At 41.8% G+C, this 19,942-nt stretch overlaps 1 protein-coding gene across 1 annotated transcript in view; it reads left to right on the forward strand.

The window, feature by feature from the left end:
* The first annotated feature begins 459 nt into the window (after nucleotides 1–459).
* The window catches only part of kcnab1b (potassium voltage-gated channel, shaker-related subfamily, beta member 1 b), a 49,707-nt gene continuing 30,224 nt past the window's right edge, over nucleotides 460–19,942 (forward strand). Inside the window, exons 1-3 of the mRNA XM_034703336.1 lie at nucleotides 460–553; nucleotides 7,982–8,222; nucleotides 8,990–9,526. Coding sequence (XP_034559227.1) covers nucleotides 9,312–9,526 — 215 coding nt within the window. The 5' untranslated portion in view covers nucleotides 460–553; nucleotides 7,982–8,222; nucleotides 8,990–9,311. The remainder of the gene's footprint in view (nucleotides 554–7,981; nucleotides 8,223–8,989; nucleotides 9,527–19,942) is intronic.

Below are 19,942 nucleotides of genomic sequence, written 5' to 3' on the forward strand. Positions count from 1 at the left end.
CTGTGTTTGTCCGGCTGTCTTACCTTTGTCTATACACATGTGAACTTTATATATCTCTTAAAAATTGTCAGGGTATTAATGTAGATCTCTTGGCTGGCTCGAGTCATGGCAAGAACTGTTCAGCAAACGAATACGGACATCCTCTGTGGTCCTGCATGACAAGAGTTGCATTGTACTTATATGGAGTTATTTTGAAAGCCAGATTCTCTCCACAGGATGACTAAATATACTGAAAAGGATCTGCCAACAAAATAAAGTGACCCGTCAGTCTGTGGGACACAAGTTTGGTCCAAAACATGTACCTCAAGGCAGCCTGCAGCGAGATCTCCATGCCCAGGCAGAGAGGGGGGCCAAGGCTGGATCGCTGCCCCAGTTCCATCCAGCAGAGGCAGGGGGCAGGAACCAGGGGACACCCCTCAAGCCCCACCAGTTTCTTTCCAGGGAGCTTCGAAGCCTGCAGACCTCTGGAGCAGCAGAGTTTGGAGGAGCGTCTTCATGTGCGCAACAATTTTATCCATGTATCTACCCAACCTAGTGTCAACATGGTCTACAGGTAGGGTACTGAGCTCTGAAGAGGAGTAAATGCATGTAGACAGAATTACAGCACAAAAGCTTTATCTTTATCTGAATTTTGTATTATGTTGGCTTGTTTGAGTGATTCTGCTGCATATTTCCTTCATCAGCTCGTGGAGCTTAGTCTAAATCTGATGAGAACGAAGCCTGTGTGTGTCAACGCATCTTAATTTTTCTAATTTTTAAATCACTGAAACTAAGGATTATAGTTTCACTCTCCTCAGCAGGGTCGCTGTTCTGTTAAATACCTAATGCTCATCAACTCCTGATAAGAAACAGTTCTTCTTAGCACAGCAAGACCCACCACGAATTCCCCTCTGTGATAAGAATTGATGTTAAAGGCATGTGAGGCCACTGTCACACATACTGCTATGTCTTCTTTGACTGTGAGAAGACTGAGGATTTGAATAAGTAATGAAACAGGAGGCTAATATTTGATTGTCATGGCAAAGCAGGAAGAGTATGAGCTGTCAGCAGTAATGATCAGATATGTCATTTAATGGAGCAAATTTACCGGGACTGCTGTTTCTAAAAAAGTGCCAATTTTTCTTTCAGTAGCTGTTATGTGTTATAACGATCACTGTCTCACACACACACTCACTAATAAAATAAAAAGATTTCCTGCCAAGAGCTAGATGAGAAACAGTAGCCACCAGTTTCCTGTCTGTTGTAATTGGGAAGCAATGACCAGGAGACTGAAGCTTACTTAGCACTATGGATGTTCTGAAGTGGTTAATTTCTTAATCATTTAAATGGAAATTTAAACTCTAGTTAAAGAAGCACTCAGGAAACAGTCAAAATTGATCACAATGTCATTAACACGGCATAACACACAGACTCTGTGGGTACACAAGGTCAAATTGGTTTGCTGAGTGTGGCTAAAGTTCGCAAAGCTAGTGCCACCAGTCTTTGGTACTCCTTGGGAGCTAACGTCCACATGCTGTTTGTACATTTCTCTGGACAAGTGGTTATGTGCCAGTTTAACCACACATAACCTACCGACAACTTTATTTCCATTTTTTGGAGCGAAATATTGCCAAATTGTGCTGCGCTACAAGAAGCCATCTGTCATCTCTGCTTGTTTACATCCAGGAAGTATGTAGAGCAGTTAGCCAGCACTACGACCAGAGCTTTAGCCCTAGCTTGTGGCGGGTGGCTGCACTGAAACTTAGACACAACATATTTTTTATTTTATTTTTTATTTAAAAGGACCATGCATATTAATTAAAACTTCTGTAAATATGCCAGAATTAGCCAAAAGGCTAGTTTACATCTGTAGTCCCTTGCCAGATGTTAAAAAGGCTCCCTAAAAAGAACAAGATTAAACAAAAACAAAAAATAAAATCAAGTAAAATCAAAATAAGAAGGGAGAGGAGAAACCAAAACACAAAACGAAAAAGAAAAAGAAAAAGAAAAAAAGAAAAGAAAAGTACAAATAGCACCATACGTTTTAAATGACTAAAAGCTACATAAGCTATATGATAGGTATTTCGTGCCTACACTAATATAAGTATTAATAATTCATAAGTAAGTAACTCTATACAGACTAGCAAGGGACAACATTACATTTTTCACTAATTAAACTAAATGTGCATATCCTTAATTAGCAGGAAGAAATTGCTAGCCTGGTTCTAGCCAAAGCTTTTTAAAGATTTCTGAATTTTATCACTAATGTATATTTTATCTCTAATTTGTTCTAAAACAGGGGTGTCAAACATGCGGGCCAAAACCGGCCCGCCAGAAGTTCCAATCCGGCCCGCGGAACAACTTTGCAAAGTGAAAAAACTACAGAGAAGACATTAACTGCATTTTTTCAATAAAAGTAACTACTATTTCAGATTTGTTTGCTGGGGGTCGCATAAAATCATAGTGCTGATGGAGCGCACCTGAACAGCCCTCCGGGACTTTTTTTCTCAAAGCACTATAAGATGATCCAATTAGCACTAAAGTTTACATATATGTAAACTTTATATCTAAACTTATTACAGCAGGAACGGTGGATCCACAATCTTCAAAAGGAACCACAAATTATACGCGTGCTTACCATACATGAGCATGCCTTACAGGTGCACTCAGTCACTACTAACACTAGCACTATCCCTTCATACAACACTGTCCAGCAAGCAGACTGTTCATGTTTGTGCTGAGGGGTCCAAAATAGTCAACTTTATCTTGTTCATTATTATAGTCTCTCTGTTCTTTTGCAGTAAACATTACACACTGTGTGTCAGTTGAATGGCTAACCTGTGTGTTTGGTGTGTCCGCAGCAGGTTTCAGGGCTTCAAGAGTAAAATATTTGGCCCCACTATGAGACTCAGCGTGGCAAAAACTACAACAGTTGTTTCTGTAGAAAGATGTGAACATTTTCCAAATGTTCTTGTACCTGTCTTTTCTCAGATTGTCTGTCAAACTGGCCTCTGCCATTCTTTGATCCTCTTTTCTGAACTGACATGGCTATGTTTACTGTGAGATTGCCAGTTCAGGTCCAGTTCTGTTGCCTGCTGTTGTGTTCAGGTGCCCTTTCCATTTGGGGTCTATCTAACACCATCAGATCCTTATGGCCTCCTGTCTTGGGACTGAGAACTTAGTTTAGAGCAGTTTGGAGCTCATTGGCTATTGGTGAAAAAATGAACACTACCTGACGCTAGGACTTCCCTGAACTGGAAGTGGAACTGTTTTTTAGTAGAGCAGCGGAAGGACATCCAAGGGAAAACCAGAAAACATTTCTTCTAAGATATATAATGTGACATGATTTCACCAAGTCAAGAAATTAGAATATGGAACTTTTGTTCAAGTTTTAAGGTTGTTTAAAACATATATCCAGAAGCGCCAAAGAAGCACACAATTGCTCAGGCTACATTAAGGCTGGCCAACATATTCTTTATTGCTATCAAATGAAATCTTATACAAGGCATACATACATTTTATCAATAGAAAATCCATTAAGAGTGATTCACCATCAGAAATAAATAGCTCTGCATCCACTTCCCCCTATCTTTCAATATCCCCAGTGTATGGCCAAATGCCTTCTGGGTAGACACATAAGGTCACTAGGCATTTGTTGGCTGTCACAATGAAGATGTCCGCATTCATCAGTGTCACTATATACAGTGGTTTCAGCCCATGATGAGGTCGTGAACAAAACTTGACTGATAATGATGCTGGTGGTCACACTAGTTGATGTTGTAATGGTGGAAATGAAGATAATTATGTGAGCAGTATTTATGAGGTGATGATGAGGGGGATGTGAAACTATAAGTGGCTGCAAATTGATGGTTTTGTTGCTGTTGATGAAAGATTGTTATGGAAATGATGATGATCTTGCAGTTTCCAACCAATCTTTCTCATACTGTCCTTTCCTGTCAGATTCGAAGTCAAGCTCCTTCGTCAGTATTTAATGCATGTTTGCTGGCCCAGAGTTAGATTTGTAGCGCCTCATAAGCGTGACCATTTTGTCTACACAGTGTCGGTATCACCCTATTAAGGCAGATTAAACAACCAATTCCTCCTCTGTGGTGTTGTACGTGCAGTACATCACAATGACTAGTGTTGTCGGGTCTAATCTGCAGCATAGGAGAAAGACTATAGAAATAGAGTAAGAGGGAGAGAGTGCTGTGTTAAATGGCGGTTTAGGGGAAACAGATGGGAGAGGGGGATGAGAGGAAAGAGATAAAAGACGGAGAGAAGATTAGACCGTAAAGGAGAATGCAGAGGGAAACATAGAGACAGAAAAGAGATTGAGGGACTGCTGCAGCAGTGACGTCACTGACAGCTTGGAGAGGTTTTCCCCCATATTCCTTTCATTTTCTCAACCAGAGGTTACAGCTGATATGAAAGCTATCTGACATTGAATATCTGTATGAACATTTGAGTCAACCGTACAAGACAAAACCCAGCTGTTTAAAACATCTGTAATTATGTGATATACACTCCTGTGTTATAAATGAAAGACTGTATATCTCTGGTTAAATACATGCAGTATTAAGAGGGGGATATGCAATGCTGTCAAGCTATGCAAACAGATGTTGCACACTGTGGGAAACGGAGGATACTACTATTAATCAGTCTGCTGTTTCCAGAGTGCTGCGTCATGATCGCTCATGTACTTAAACAAGTGGGTACTCGCTTTGTGGAGGGTTTTTTTCACTTACAAAGTTATAGAACTCTATTAAATGTTCTTACTGAAGCAATTAAAGCAGAAAGGTTTGCCTCAAGGTAACAGCGATGTAACCCGTTGGGGATTCCAGCCGAGACTGTGAGAGAGAGATCTAGTTGTCGCTTTTGACTGACATACTTTTAAATGGGATAGACGGGCAGGCATTGTCAGCTCGGAGGTGCATGTGACATTCAAAAGATGCTTGAAACTTTGCCCAACTGCACAGTTACCTCTCCAGGGTGTCACAGAACAAAATGATCAAGCCAAAACAGGGTTTGCCTGCAGGCAGAGCAGATATACAAGATGTAGAAATTGCAGCAGAATAGAGATGGTCTAGTGTTTCTTGAACTTGGTATTATTTAAAGGTGCTCTCTGCTGATTTACCACCGGGCTACGTTTAGTTAGCAGAGGCAATGCCTTTGGGTAACTCAGCTTTTTGACTCTTGACTGCATAAAGAAGTGATTGTACTGGCCAAGTCTGAAAAGTGATTAATGAAGTGTCTTGAGCATGCATCCTTTCTTGTAGCCAGCAAAGGCCGACTATACTGGTTCTAAAAACATGTAATACCCTTTAAAAATGTCATATCCAAACATTTTCCCTATATGTTTCTGGTCTCAATTGTCAGCTTCAAGTCTTGTTTGATAAACCCTGATGTTCATTTTGGGGTGTTGCTTCCTTGTGATTGACAAGCAGCCCTCTAACAAGAAGTTGTTCAGGACAGCTGCGTAGCAATACATATCTGCCCTGATGGTCCAAATATTGTCACATCTGGTTCCAAAAACAGAGATGACGAAAGTCAAAATGCCAAAAATAACATTTCTGAACTGTAGCCAATGAACCAATGGGCAAATTTGTGTTGGCTTTGTCCCCTTTTGACTGCAGTCTCTGCTCTTGACAAGTACAAGAAACTTGATACTTCAGTCTCTGTTTCTTCAACTTTTACCATAACATGGCTTTAAGGTGTATATGTATTTTCCCAGTACTTATTATAAAATGAATGAGAAGATACAAGCTGTGATTTACCATCTAATGTCTCTTACACTTAACGCCAGTGATACATAGTCTGTCCTCTTGTTTTATCTGTCAAGGTCATGTGGCAAAAAGCATTTTGGAGCACTCATAGACTGTATAAAACCTTTGATAAAACAACTGCTGTCCAGAGAGAGTCAAAGCTTTTAAAGCTACCCCTGATGACTCGCTGCTGTATAGGTCTTCAAGCCCACCTCCCCAATTACAACAAAGCGGCAACCTCCAGTCTAAAAACATGAGTCCAATGCGGAAGTGCTAAAAACTGCAGAAACACCGGAAACCACATAGACACCAATTCAAAAAAGACAATCTTTGCAGCATTAATAAACATGTTTACAGCCTGGTTCATAAAACGGCTTGGCTCTATGTAGCTAATTTCTCTATCTGCAAACATTGTATGGGGGGTGAATTTTTTTCTAACGCGACGGTTGGACATGACTGACTTGACTCCCGGACGGGAACACATAGCTGTTGGCTAGGAGGCTCAAAGCCCGCCTCTTTACGTCACAATCGCTTGACAGCAGCAATATGGCTGCCGCTGACGATTGGCCTCAAAACAGCGCTTCAGAAACCGATGGGTGACGTCACGGATACTACGTCCATATTTTATACAGTCTATGATTACAACCAATAAAACATGGGCAAACTAGAAAATTGAAATATATGTCAATCTTTTCTTAAACAGGTTTTCTGTCATAGCAATTAGTTCTGATCTTGGGCATTTAATGTGTAGGTGTTATTTTCACTGAAGTTTTCTATAGCTGACAGCTCTAATGGGAGGCTCCTGAAGTGTTCTTTACACACAAGTCATTGAACTCTTCATCATTACGAGTGTCTGCTTCGGATCTACTAAAGAACCTGTTCTGCTGTGGACTGTACCAACCTGAGGGATCTTTAATGTATCAGAAAGTTAATATAAATGTTAGTTTTGGTCAGCAGAAAGGGTGTGACTTAAGTCCCGTGCTTCCAACAGTGAGATTGCTTCAGACCACGCATATGTCAGCGCACATCAAGGTTGTATTTTGGCTTCACTTCTCACAATAGAAGGAGATGGAGGTGTGCTGTCCATGTATAATTTCTGTTTATATTTATGGTCACATTAACCCTATAATTAAATATAAAGTGTTTTCAATCTGAAACACAGTACATGTGATCACACAGATTATAGTTTCTTAACATAAAAAAAAAATCAGTCCAGTATCGGTCATATTGACCCAGAAGCCAACCCTGGCATTGAAGATGAATGACCCCGTCTAACTGATTTTCACCAGCGTATTCTGTTTTCAAATACAATTCAAGAGGGTATAAATAAAACTTGTTTGGCCCGGAGGGTCTTGATTTTTCAATGAACCATGAAATCCCACATTGTCACATTACAGCTCAGTGGGGGAGGAGAATAAGATGTTGCACTGCCTGAATGCTGGTTTATATGTTATCTTACTGTGCCATTTACAGAAACATCTGCTCCAAGATTTTAGCATCAGTGTAGGTCTCCTCTGCGCTTCTGGGACTACAATGAACTTATCCTTTTTTTATTCTCACGTGAGAAAGCATGAATTGCTATTTAGTCAATTATAAAGGGGTAAATGATGGGAAAATAGTGCTTAGTCTATGATAATAGCAGAGGAAATATTTGCCACCAGTGATGTGAAGTGTGCCTGTTACTTTAATATGTAGGTTAATGTTAGCAGCCACCATATGCCATCTTTATCATCCTGCCTGGGGGAAATTTCCTCAAGTAAATGAACACACACACACACACACACACACACACACACACACACACACACACACACACACACACACACACACACACTTGACTAGCATTCAGAATACACTACTCTCTCTCTCTCTCTCTCTCTCTCTCTCTCTCTCTCTCTCTCTCTCTCTTCTCTCTCTCTCTCTGAGTGTGTTGCGCCCCAGCGCAAAAAACGACTGCAGCTCTTTCAGTCTGTCAGTCAGAGCCAGTAGCCTGTACACACACCATCTCTCTCTCTCTCTCTCATTCAGCCCCTGACTCACTCTCTCTCTGTACCTCTACCTCTACCCCCCTCTCTCTCTCTCTCTCTCTCTCTCTCTCACTCTCACTACACGCGCTGCTTCTTTGCCTCCTCACTGCATCCGACCTCTTCCTCCCTGAAGTGAGGTACCATGCATCCTCCTCTCTCCTCCTTCTCCTTGCCGCTTGTCTGTTACCATTCCAGGGTTTTTCTATCCCACAGAGCATTCTTGCTGCAAAGCCGGGGACCGTAAAGGACTTGATCGAGGACTTGGTAGAAGGGATAAGGCTGTGTGCCCGGTGTGAGGATAGCTGCTGGAAAACGCTGATGCTTCTCCTGTTGGGGATGCAGATCTTTGCAGGACTTCTGCTTGCTGTGTGACACCTCTTGAGTCCTCTTGAAGTGTCAGGAGGGGACACAACTGTCAAGGATCTCGTCCTTGCCTCTGACAACTCACTTGTGTGTAAGAACACTTGCATCAGTAAATATCTATGTGTTGGTGCTGTAAGTGGAAGAGGAAAAGATCAGATTTTTGAATGTGAGCGTCTGTTTTTCCATGACCTTATTTATAACATGTGTGAAAGAAGTCAGAGTGTGTCAGTGATCAGGTGTAAAGCACAGCGTGCCAGTGCATTGCTACTCCTCTCTTCACGTGTTTGACTAAAAGGTTCAGTCTTGGTTGGATGGGTCAGAAAGACTCCCAGACGCAGACAACTCTTGGCTGCCTAATAAAATTTCTTAGACATCCTAAAGAGAAGCATATTACAAGAAGAATAAGAGTTGGAGTTTGTAGACAGAATTAGAAGAATTAGGAATAAGAAAGACGCCAAATTTGAGGTGGAAATGGAAAAGTTCTAAATGCCATATGCAAGGTGAGTTGAGGACGATAAAGCACGAGACCGAGAGAGAAAAATGAGACAGGAGGATGGCACAAAGTAGGGTTTATTTATTTTCATTCTTTACTTTAAAGCAGCTTATAGATGTGTGGAGAAGACAGCAGCCTTCAAAAGACAGCTCAGAGAAAGAAAATACGGAGAGGCTTGCCAGCTTTTTCTTATGTCAGAATTTCTCTGGTTCTTCTGGATCCTTAAGCCCTCAACCCTCTAACCCTTTGTAAGCGCACATGCTCTCAAGTGCTCTTCTCAAATGGGCGACTCTTGCTGCAACTCATTCAATGCCTCCTCTCCTTCATCCTTGTCCCTTCATGTCCATCCTTTCTCATATTTCCAGGTGGAGTCAGACAGGCACAGGATCCTCTTCTCAACTCCTCACACACTGAACAGGACTACTACATTTGATCTTAACAAAACAACAGCTTGAGATTCATCCACCGAAAGAGACTGAACAATTTCTTTCTACCCTCAGTCCTGTCTGTGATATCCATATGAAATTGAAGAAGATCTGTCCTGGACCACTAACTTTTAATTTCACTTAAGAGCAACAAGGACTAAAAGGCCCTCACACAGAAAAGAAGAGGACATTTATGTTGTTTAGGGGACACGGATAAAGCCTTGCATATCTCAGAGAAGCTCTTGTGGCCCCTCAAACAGCCATGCAGGTGTCCTTTGCATGCACGGACCACGGGCTGAAAGCCCCACGTAACGGCGAGCACAGCAAGCAGAACGCCACCAGCCCCAACACAGCCAGCCAGGCCCGGGCCCGCTTCCGCACTGTAGCCCTGATCGCTCGCAGCCTTGGCTCCTTCACTCACCGCTACCACCACAACCTCAAGGAGTCCACAGCCAAGCTCACAGGGATGAAGTACCGGTACGTAGACTGAGGGTGGAGACTGTGAGGACGGGTGGGAAGGAGTTGTGTTAAACTGGGTCGAGTTTGTATGAATAAGAGAGGCAGGGAATGGAGAAATGTAAGAATGATAACACAAGATAACACTGAAAAAAAACAGGATTCCTTTAATGAGCTCATTTCAAAAGGCCTTGATGGAGATAATGAAGATATAAGAGCAGCGACAGGTGATGCGTGGGTTGGTGTGTGAGTGTGTCTGTGTGTTTGTGTCCGGATACAGACAAGATGCAGATTTATTGGCAGCTTGATACAATTTTTCACAATTAACAATGACTGCAGTTAACACAAGTGTGGGACAGTTTATTGGGAGCGCTTAGACCTCTCCATATCAACATATCAATTTAAGTGCTTAAAGGTGCCAGTTTGATACACAGAATGACAAGACGTTTGGGAAAAATGGATGAATCTACTAAAATGAGGTTCTAGAGTTTGGGGTTGTGTGTATTAGTCTGAATCTATGGCTGGTTTAAACTCAGCATCTTCATGAATGTAGTTATTACACTGGGCATACATTCTTTCATCAGTATGTTTACTGCCACTTCCTTTTTATAACATCACATCAAAGAGTCACTCAAAACTGTTCAATAGTCTTAACAAGATAAAGACACACACTCTGCCTCAGCTTACACAGATTTCAGATTTTCACTAAGTAGAGGAATAATACCTCTACATTTTGACAGGCTCATTTTAGTTGAAGCCTACTCTCATGGCTCCCAAAGCTGAACAAAGTCATTTCAGACAAATACAGTCCAAAAGTTCATTTATCTACATCCTCAGTCATAAAGCATCCATACTCTTCCAACACATTGCAGTAGCTCTCCTGGCTTCCAGAAGTCAAAAGTTGAAAAGTTTCATCTGTTTCTTTGTTTGTACAAAGTCTTCTGAATTTATTCAAGTACACAGTTTGACATTTAAAGGGATTGAGGTGTTAAACAACCTCTGACTAACATTCAATAGCATCCTTGCGGAAATGTAGAGTCTGCACATTTCCTGACAGTGATGAAGAGTCATTTTTTCACCCAAACATTTAGTTTGAGTGAAGTTTGAAAGGAGTTATGTAAGTTATCTTTACCCATTTATACTGAATTCATTTTGTTTAAGTTATCTGCTTATGGAGGCAGGGTGGTGCAGTGGTTTGCGCTGTTGCCTCACAGCGATACCCCAGCGTGGAGGATGCTTTTCCATGTGTAGTTTGCATGTTTTCCCCGAGCATGTGTGGGTTCTCTCCGGGTACTCCAGCGTCCTCCCACGGTCTAAAGACATGCTTGTTAGTTTAATTGGTCACTCTAAATTGCCTGCAGGTATGAGTGTGCGGGACTTTTGTTTCTCTACATGTTGACCCTGTGATAGGCTGGCAATCTGTCCTGGGTGTACCCTACCTCCGTCCAATGACAGCGAGGATAGGCTCCAGTCCCCCCAACAACCAGGGATGGAAAAAGCGTTATAGATGGTGGATGGATTGATGTCTGCTTTAGCACATTTAGATGGGCCTCATTCCGATCCCCTATCTTCTTGTATATCAGTTTTACAAGCGTTTTGTTTATCCAGTGGAGATAGATACCATTATTATATGAAAGTAATCATGATTGTAATAAAAGTGACAGACAAATACAGAGATTTAGACTCCACCAAACAACCTTTGGCAAAACAGGGTTGTCTAAGCTACAATTACCATATAAAGGATATATTAGTGATTAAGGCTATGAAGAGATTAACACCTGTATTACAGCTTTTGTGATGTTGTCTGATTAGCTGCACCTGCATGCTTAGCTCGCTCAGGTCGCTTGAACTTTAAGTACTTAGATGATATCTTAAGTCAGATGAGCAACATAGCAACATATACCGTTGGGATGTATTTCCAAAACAAGAAGATGCTTAACTACGGTGTGCCAATAGGGAAAAAAATAGCACTGGAAAAAAAAAGTTTAATTCAGACCATAGTTGCATTCATAGACTGTATAAATAATGGACGTAGTATCCGTGACGTCACCCATCTGTTCCTGAGCGCTGTTTTGAAGCCAATCAACGCCGGCATCCATATTGGAAATGCAGAACTCAACCAGGCAGGGTGTGACATAAAGAGGCGGAGTTTGAGCCTCCTAGCCAACAGCTATGTGTTCCCGTCCTGGAGTAAAGTCAGTCATGTCCTTATTTGGGCAAAAACTCGTAATCTTAATATCTTCTGAACCAACGTGTTAGAAAAAGATTCACCCCCGTACAGTGCGTGCCGATAGAGAGATTAGCTACGTAGAGCCAAGCCGTTTTTTGAACCAGGCTGTAAACATGTTTATTAATGCTGCAAAGATCGTCTTTTTTGAATTGGTGTGTATGTGGTTTCCGGTGTTTCTGCAGCCAGCCTCAAGTGGATTCTCGATAAATTGCAGTTTGTAACACTTCCGCATGGGCTTCATAGTTTGAGCCGGAGGGTTGCCGCTTTGTTGCATCCCAATTAACAGGTTAACACTGACAGACCTAATAGTAATCAGAATAATAATAATAACTTTATTTATAACTAAAGTTACAAGGTGTCATGTAAGCAAAAATTAAAATGCGAGGAATAAAAAATGCAGAAAAAGAATAGTTTTATTAGGAAGTCAAAACAACTGCTATCAAATTCAAATATATAAATAAAAACAGCATACAAGATAACAGAATGCCCTACAATAAAAGACAGTGCTCAGTGATGACTTAAAAAGAAGACACAGACTTGACTAATCTGAAATCCCCTGGCAGGGAATGCCAGAGTTTAGTGGCCCGAACAGCGAAGGCTCAATCACCATTAGTCACCAGCTGAGATTCAGAGACGATAAGAAAGTTCCTGCCACAGGATCTCAAACAGGATTGGAAAGAGTAGGAGTTGTGTGCTCACTTCTCCTAGAGCGAGTTAAAATCCATGCAGCAGCGAGCAGCAGCAACACCTGAGTATTGAAGGAGAGACTAGAATGAAATAGAGCACTACGGTTTCTAGCCTCTTTTTTAGCTGGGCAGTGGGCCTAAACCGAACATGAAGTTATTTATATATCACACAGTTTGATGTAGCCAGGTAACTTAATTTGAGAATCTGATTATGAATCTGAGCAAAAACACATCTATGCCAGCTGTTTGTTCAACAAGGATGAAGGAGCACAAGTGATGCTGCAATCCGATAAAGATAAAGTATGGACAGAATAAACAAATCAGCTTTTTTTGGACTCCTGGTATCTGGTTTATAATGTAATCCTCTGAGATTATCTGGAAGAGAAAGGTTTATTAAGAGCAAAATGACTTTTATTGGTTGGAGTCCTTGGGTTGACTCACTGAATGAGAAATAGAATTAACATTATCATTAATATACTATTTCTTTATCTTCTCTCATGTTCTTATTCAATTCCACCAGCATCAGTTTGAGACTGACTGACTGATTGAGCATCATGCAGTTTTTCAATAACTGGCTGAGACCGTAAAGAACATTCTGGGAAGTGTGACAGCGAAGTCGAGCAGAGCGGTGCACTCCAGCTCTGTGTGTGCCCGTGTGGGAGTCTTAACTAGGCTGGGCCGAGTAAACAATGCACTCTTATCTCAGTGAGTGGGCTCTCAACCTAGACCGCAGGAGCAAAATAGTAGCTTCCACCTCACACTGTTGGTTTAGTGTAGAGGGTGACATCACCGTTCAGTGTCAGGATGGAGAGACAAATAAGAGAGAGAGAGAGAGAGAGAGAGAGAGAGAGAGAGAGAGAGAGAGAGAGAGAGAGAGGGGATGATGGAAAGGATGGAGTAAGAAGGAGGAAATGAAAGAGAACAAAAAGATAGAATTAGTGATTGAAGGAGAGAGGAAATTTAGGGCACCCGGGTCAGCTCGCAGAAAAAAGAGGCAATTAGCAGAATCTGTGCAGATTGTATGCGAGGCAGCTAGATGTGATAAGTGTCTGCTTGTCACACAATCTCATCTCGTTTCCATAACAACATTGAAATGGCCAACTTCAATCTGTTCCCAGCACCAACAGGCCTGATGACTCTATTGTGCAAACTGTTTCAGCTTTTTGCAAAAAAAGACTTTTTCCATTACCAGATATGATTAATTTTGAACACGCTATTGTCTTTTATTCTGCTCCATCATTTGTTTTTCACAGCTACAATCCCTGCTTGTTTTACTGTTGCTTCTGTTTCTCTTAACTGACACAGAAAAATTGCAGCACTGTTGCGCATTGCATGGTTTCTTAACTGTATATGCTTTGTTTGTTTTGGTTTTAGAATGAAGATTTGCTCATCCTTGTAGTTCCTTCAAAAACAGGTGGAGGATATTAGCAGCAAAGCTTCTTCCAAGCCGTCAGCAAATCCCCATATTTTCACCACAGACGAGCAAATATTGGATGTTAAATCTCCTCTGTGGAATCCCCTCTTTGCTCTATGTTTGTTAAATGCTACAGTACCTCTCTTTATTTTCAAACCTCTGACTCAGAGCTGTTTGATTAAAGAACTGCTTCAGATTTCATCTGGCTGGGAATCTCCTAAGCTTAAAGCTAAAAAAAAACCTCTGAAGTTTCCTCTGCACAAACAAAAGAAAGCTGTTTTCCTCTTGTATGTGTTCGTGGGCGTTAAGTGTATGTTGGCACATTGCATTACATACATGAGTGCATGTATGTGCATGTGTGGCGCTGGTGCTACTCACTGCGATCATCTGAAGGCGTAGCAAGTTGAGGCAAAAGATGTGCTGTGCGGAGTGAGCGAGCGAGCGAGAAGGCACTAATAATACCATCTTCCGCAGCATTTTTGTTGTCATGGTGATCCAAATATAGCGTGGTTCTCATTTGTGGTGTCCCCGTGTTGCAAACCTCCAAGGCTGTTTGACCTTTGCCAACTCTTAAATAATACAAACCAACAAACAGGACATAAAATAAGTGATTTAACCAAGCATGCTGTTCTTGTTGTTAGCTTCACAGATTATTTCTGCTTCCTGGTAGGAGCGCCTTGTTGAAGCGGAGAACGGTCATTAGGCAGCAGGAGGCCTTTTGACAGTCCAGGAGGTTTGGGGCAGATTGTGCTTGGTTGATTCAGAGCTTTAATGCAGATTGGTGTGCAGAAATCCCATCTGTTGGTTTCTTTCTTCTGGCTTATCAGTGGCCAGCAGAGAGAGAGCCACTCTGCTGTGTTGACATGCGTATGTCAACAGTGTGACCAGTGCTCCACAGAAAGCAGTTGTATCAAGTGTTTTTCTGTGCACACAGAGTGGCAGGAAAATGTGGCTCATTTCAAGGTGCTCCACGTTTACACACAGTTGAGCTGGATGGAAGTTTTCGGCCCATTTGTTTGTGTGAAGCAGCCTCATAGCAAATGTCATTCTTACTTTCATGGATGACTCCGCTGTGCCTGCAGCATGAGTCTTTAATTAAATCTTTTTTCACTTCTGAGCCTGTATATTCAAAAAATTAACAGGCTATCAGCAAAAATACTGGTGTGAGTGAGATTCTCTCACTAATATCATTTCTCCTGAGTCACCCAAATACTTGATAGTCAGAGATTGAATTCTTCTGCTCTCCTCAGAGGAGTTTGAAGTTTTAAAATAGCTGGAGATAACTGAATTTAGTATAAATTGTGAAATAATTAGTTGTCATCTAAAACATTCAGTCCTTTCATTCAGCAAACTTGGATACACTGCATTTTTAAAAGGTTTAACATCAAGTCATCAAAAAAATCTGCATTACTTTTTGCAACACAAATGAGGGGGTTCAGTGGGTTCAGGCAAAGTAAATGAAGACTAAAGTTCCCACAGCTTCAGTGGGGACTCAGGCAATCTGCCTGGATGTCCACAAAAAAATGAGATTTTTTTTTGCTGCTGTTGCACCTGTCAGGAGGCACCATTAATCATACTTTTCTTCTGGCTGCTCTCTGTGTGTTCATGTTTTCTGGTAAATATGTGTGCGTGCATGTGCAGGTGCAACTGTGTGCGGGCATACAGGCATATGTGTTTGCATGTCCCCCGGTTTTCCTTTATATCAGTCCCATAATTGCTGCTTGTGCTTGAAGCCACAGTTTTGCAATATGTATCCAACTCTATTTTTAATTTTCAGCATACGTCAAAAGTCTGACATAAATGTATTTTACACACTACGCATCATTTACCTCACCTCCTGTGTCGGCTGTTCTGCTGTGATGTGTAGTTTCTAATAATATGAGCTGGGTTGTTGCAAAACAGCAGCAACAGCCCTGCAGCATTGAGCTCCTCTATTCCTAAAGACCAAACAAGCCCCCAAAGGATCACAGCCCCCAATCTCTCAGTTTAAGAGCCAGGGTGTTTGCATGGCCTTTGCATTTTAATTAAAGGTCACAACTTAAACGGTTTTCTGTACAGCTAATGGTTTTATAACAGCGCTGCCTTGCAAAGGCAATTTTCCTGGAGGGACCTTTGTAAACAGTACAAAGGTAATCTTACAGATAATAGGAAGTCATCATTTTTAAAACAAACACTGCTGTGTGTAGTGCCGCTGTATGACTTGAAATTGAAAAAGAAAACATGGTTGTTTGTTGGGCTGAGCAAGGTGAAAAAAATAAATGAAAGGATAACCTTTCATACAAAGAAATCTACCTCAATCCTCACCTTTCTCCATTATCACTGTCAATGTGTTAAAGCTGGGGTTGGTAGTCAGATTTAGATACACTTTTTGTTATACTGGTTAAAATAATCTTTATGTCCCGATGGCAATCAATACATAATGTGTACAATGTTTTCCCACTCTTAAAAAAGAGCGGGAAAAAAGCTGCTATCTACAGCCGGAGTAAACCTGGGAAAACACCAACCAATCACCGTCATTAGGGTCCAAATTATTGAACCAATCAAATCCCGTCCTGCCGTTCTGCCCGCCTCTTGCGCGTACATTTCCCTGGCGTGCACTCCCCGTCCCCTGCCTCTGCTTCCCCTGACTCTATTTACTGCCCCTCTCGCTCGACCTCGGGCCTGTCCCCTCTGACCCGATGAGGTGCTTTGCTCAGGACTGTAGTCTGGATCAGAGTCTAAAAAGCTCTCACCACGGGGGCTCTGACAAGCAAAAGAATTAATGGCATCTAGTAAGTCCTACAGAAAATGTATATGTATTATAGCTTCCGTCCGGACGCTGTAGGAATGACGAGACGATTCGTGAACACATTGAGTTTTAATAACCGGTCACTGTCGGCCGTGACAACACCAACCAACAAAGCAACAATCAATGTTTGAATGAATGAAAAACTTCTCCTGCCTTTCTCTTTGTTTGTGTTTTTCACTTTCACGAGGACCGGTTTTGAATCAGTCACAATCATATGGTCGTGAATCAGCTGCACTCATGCATGTGAGCGGGGGCGTCGTTTTGGAGGAGCTCCGAGGGAAGGGGGGGAGGGGTTAGACGGAATCCTGAGGAAATGCTACATTCAAATTCATGCTAGTTTTCAGTGACTACCAACCCTAGCTTTAAATGGCACTGGAAACAGAAAATAACCTTACTGTACTAGTCTGAGTTTGAAAAAAAAAGACTGTTTGCATCAGATATTAGGGCTGGGAATGATAGTGTTCTGATAGTCATTACTTTCTATCAATGACTATGATTTTAAATACTGTTTTACTCTGTTAAAGGAAGACTAAAGATCAACCATTTGGTTGAGAATATTAAAATCAATTTACAATGCATGCTTTGACTTCTTTGTTTTGATATGCACTGCTGAACAGAAACTAAACCTATAAAAATGCCTTGACATACTTTCTGTCAGGACAGCAGAAAGGCTTTCAGTTATCATATTATGATTTTTTTCCGCCCCACATTGGCAGGCTCTCTCCAAAATCATTCTGAATCAACCACTTAAAATCAGCCCACACGTTTTTCAATACAGTATCAACCCACAGGCCTCCAGCTTCAGTCATGCGTACCTGCCGAAAATACTGTTCTGAGATTTTCTCTTTTTTTCACCTATTTACTGACATGATTTGGACTTAAAATTTTTACAAAAAGATGTTCACAAAAAACAGAGTGTGTTCTTGCATATCTGGGAATGTTGCATAAAAATGAGATGAGTTGAAACAATGTGGACTCTGGCCCTGTGGAAAATAAAGGAAAGAGCGGGGCCCAGGCTCTGTTTTATGCACACTCACTCCCACCGTCCAAACATGCACATTGTGCAGAGCCCTGTAGGGAGCTGTCATTTCCTATTTCCCATTCTGTGTCATATAGAATTCTTTATCTGTAGAGGGTGTTTGATCTGCTTAGACTTGGGGCTTGCACTGGCAACTCTGGAAGCCTCTATCTTCCGCTAGTTTCTCCCTCTCTTTCCATCTTTATGGCACTCTTTCTCTTCCTTCCTTCCTTCCTTCCTTCCTTCTTCCGGTTCAGCCAAAAGACCTGTAGGCTTCATCAGTGATTTATTCATTCCCCCTAGAAACTGTGCTGTAGCTTTTCTTTCACACTAAATCTATTTATTTTCTCCCTCAAACTCCCCTACTTTCTTTCCACCCACACAGGCCGTGTCTCTATTCAGAATATGACCCGTCTTTTCTCCCCTGCTCTGAATTATTTTGATAACAACATCATGGCTGTCATCAGGAGAGCGGTGGGAAAACAGGAGGTGGGTGTTGTCTAATCCCTCCGCCCATCAAGGTTGGTTTGTGTGGGCTTTCTCAGTCTACATTAATCCCCCAGCGAGTGAGGAGTTTTATCTGTTTACTCACAACCTTGAGGAAAGTGTTAGCTGACAAATATTGATTCCAACAATCCAATATCAGGAAATAAATCTCAAGGAATGCCCCTGGTGTGACTTGAGAACACAAGAAGCGCTTTCCAGGAAAAAGAAGAATCCTCCCACAATAGGAGGTCATTCCTGCTAAGATTTCAGCACAAAAAACCCACCAGATGTTCATTTTATCTCAGCTGGGGATCCGCTAAGAATAACAGTGGCTGCATGAAGTAGCATCTTGCAGCATGTTCATATGTGGTGACAGGTTTGTGTGAGGGGGCGTCTTCAAATGACTCATTTGTCATTTTACTTCCAGGCTTCTTTTGGGCACCATCCAAGCATGAGGGGCTGAGAAACACTCTCTGATTTACAAAGTTGATTATGTTGGAATTTGAATGGACACGCTGTCCTTGACTTTGTGTTTTTATTTTATCAACAAGTCTCTTCAACACAGAAAAACTTGGATTTTGCATCCTAGCAGCCCATTTTTTTACCCCCTCGTTCGCCCACTAGGACCAATTTTCTCTTAACCATAAAGTTGTTCATTTTCTCGCTTTTGTTGCAAATGACATGCAGTAATTTCCTGAATCATTAGCTTCCTAAACTATGCCTCTGCTGGCACTCGTTACCCAGCCCTGGACGGATCTATAAAGGCGCTACAGCAGGCTGTGTGGTTAATTATCAGGTATGGCCGATAATGCTGCTTCCTGACTCCTCGGAAATCCCTGGAGATGAGAACATTTCTTGAAAATCTATAGTTTTCCTCCTGTTATTGTGACAGCATGTATTCATTTAAAGTACCAAACTGCAAATTTAGCTCATGGAGGATCTCCAAACACAAAGCTAGCAACATTTTCTCAACAGCTCGCTTTAATTGGAAATAGAACGTGCCTGCAAGCTTAGTTTTTGTTGAGATGTTGTGCATGAATGAGCCACTGTAAAACATGAACACAGTGCCAGTGCCAGCTCAAGGGAAATGTACATCCAATTCTGATCTGTTCCAGGCATGAAAGCAGCTGATTTACCCAGGATGACTCGCATTAAACTCAGCTGTGAACATTGATCATACACGAGGTTTGTCCTCTGTAACCTCCTCTGACCACCACACACACAGATTCAGTCAGTAACACACTTCTAGAACCTACATGATCAGCCCTTCCCCCACACTTTCATGGATCAGAGCTCCCACTCTGTAATACATCAGAGAGACGGAGGATACAGTATCCAGACTCCTCCACCATGTCACAGACAAGAAGACATCCCACGATTTGCGACTGCAGAGAGACATGTCTCCTAAATTCCCCCTGTCATGGTATCATCAGCGCCTTAATTACATCATATATCAAAGAGTCCTTCAATTTATCAAGTCACCCAAAGTGTTAATATGCTAACACTTTCCTTATGTGTTTCCCTCCTTTATCATGGCGGCTTCTGACTCAGTGACTGATGATTCCCCATGTCAAACACCTAATTGAATTGGCTGAGGGCACAGTTAGATAGCACAGGCTCAGATTAGTCGGCATTCATCTTGACGGGCACAGGCCATTAGTCGTCCGACACGAGAAACTGACTGCTGGCACTTTTTACAGCCTCATTTGTTGTAATGAGTGAATGCTTGCAAAACCAAGCAGGAGGAAAATCCCCCAGATGGATAATTGGAGGGTTGTTTCCATGTGGGGAAATAACTATTTGGACATATTCTCC

The sequence above is a fragment of the Notolabrus celidotus genome, chromosome 15, assembly GCF_009762535.1.
Source record: "Notolabrus celidotus isolate fNotCel1 chromosome 15, fNotCel1.pri, whole genome shotgun sequence".
Lineage (NCBI taxonomy): Eukaryota > Metazoa > Chordata > Actinopteri > Labriformes > Labridae > Notolabrus > Notolabrus celidotus.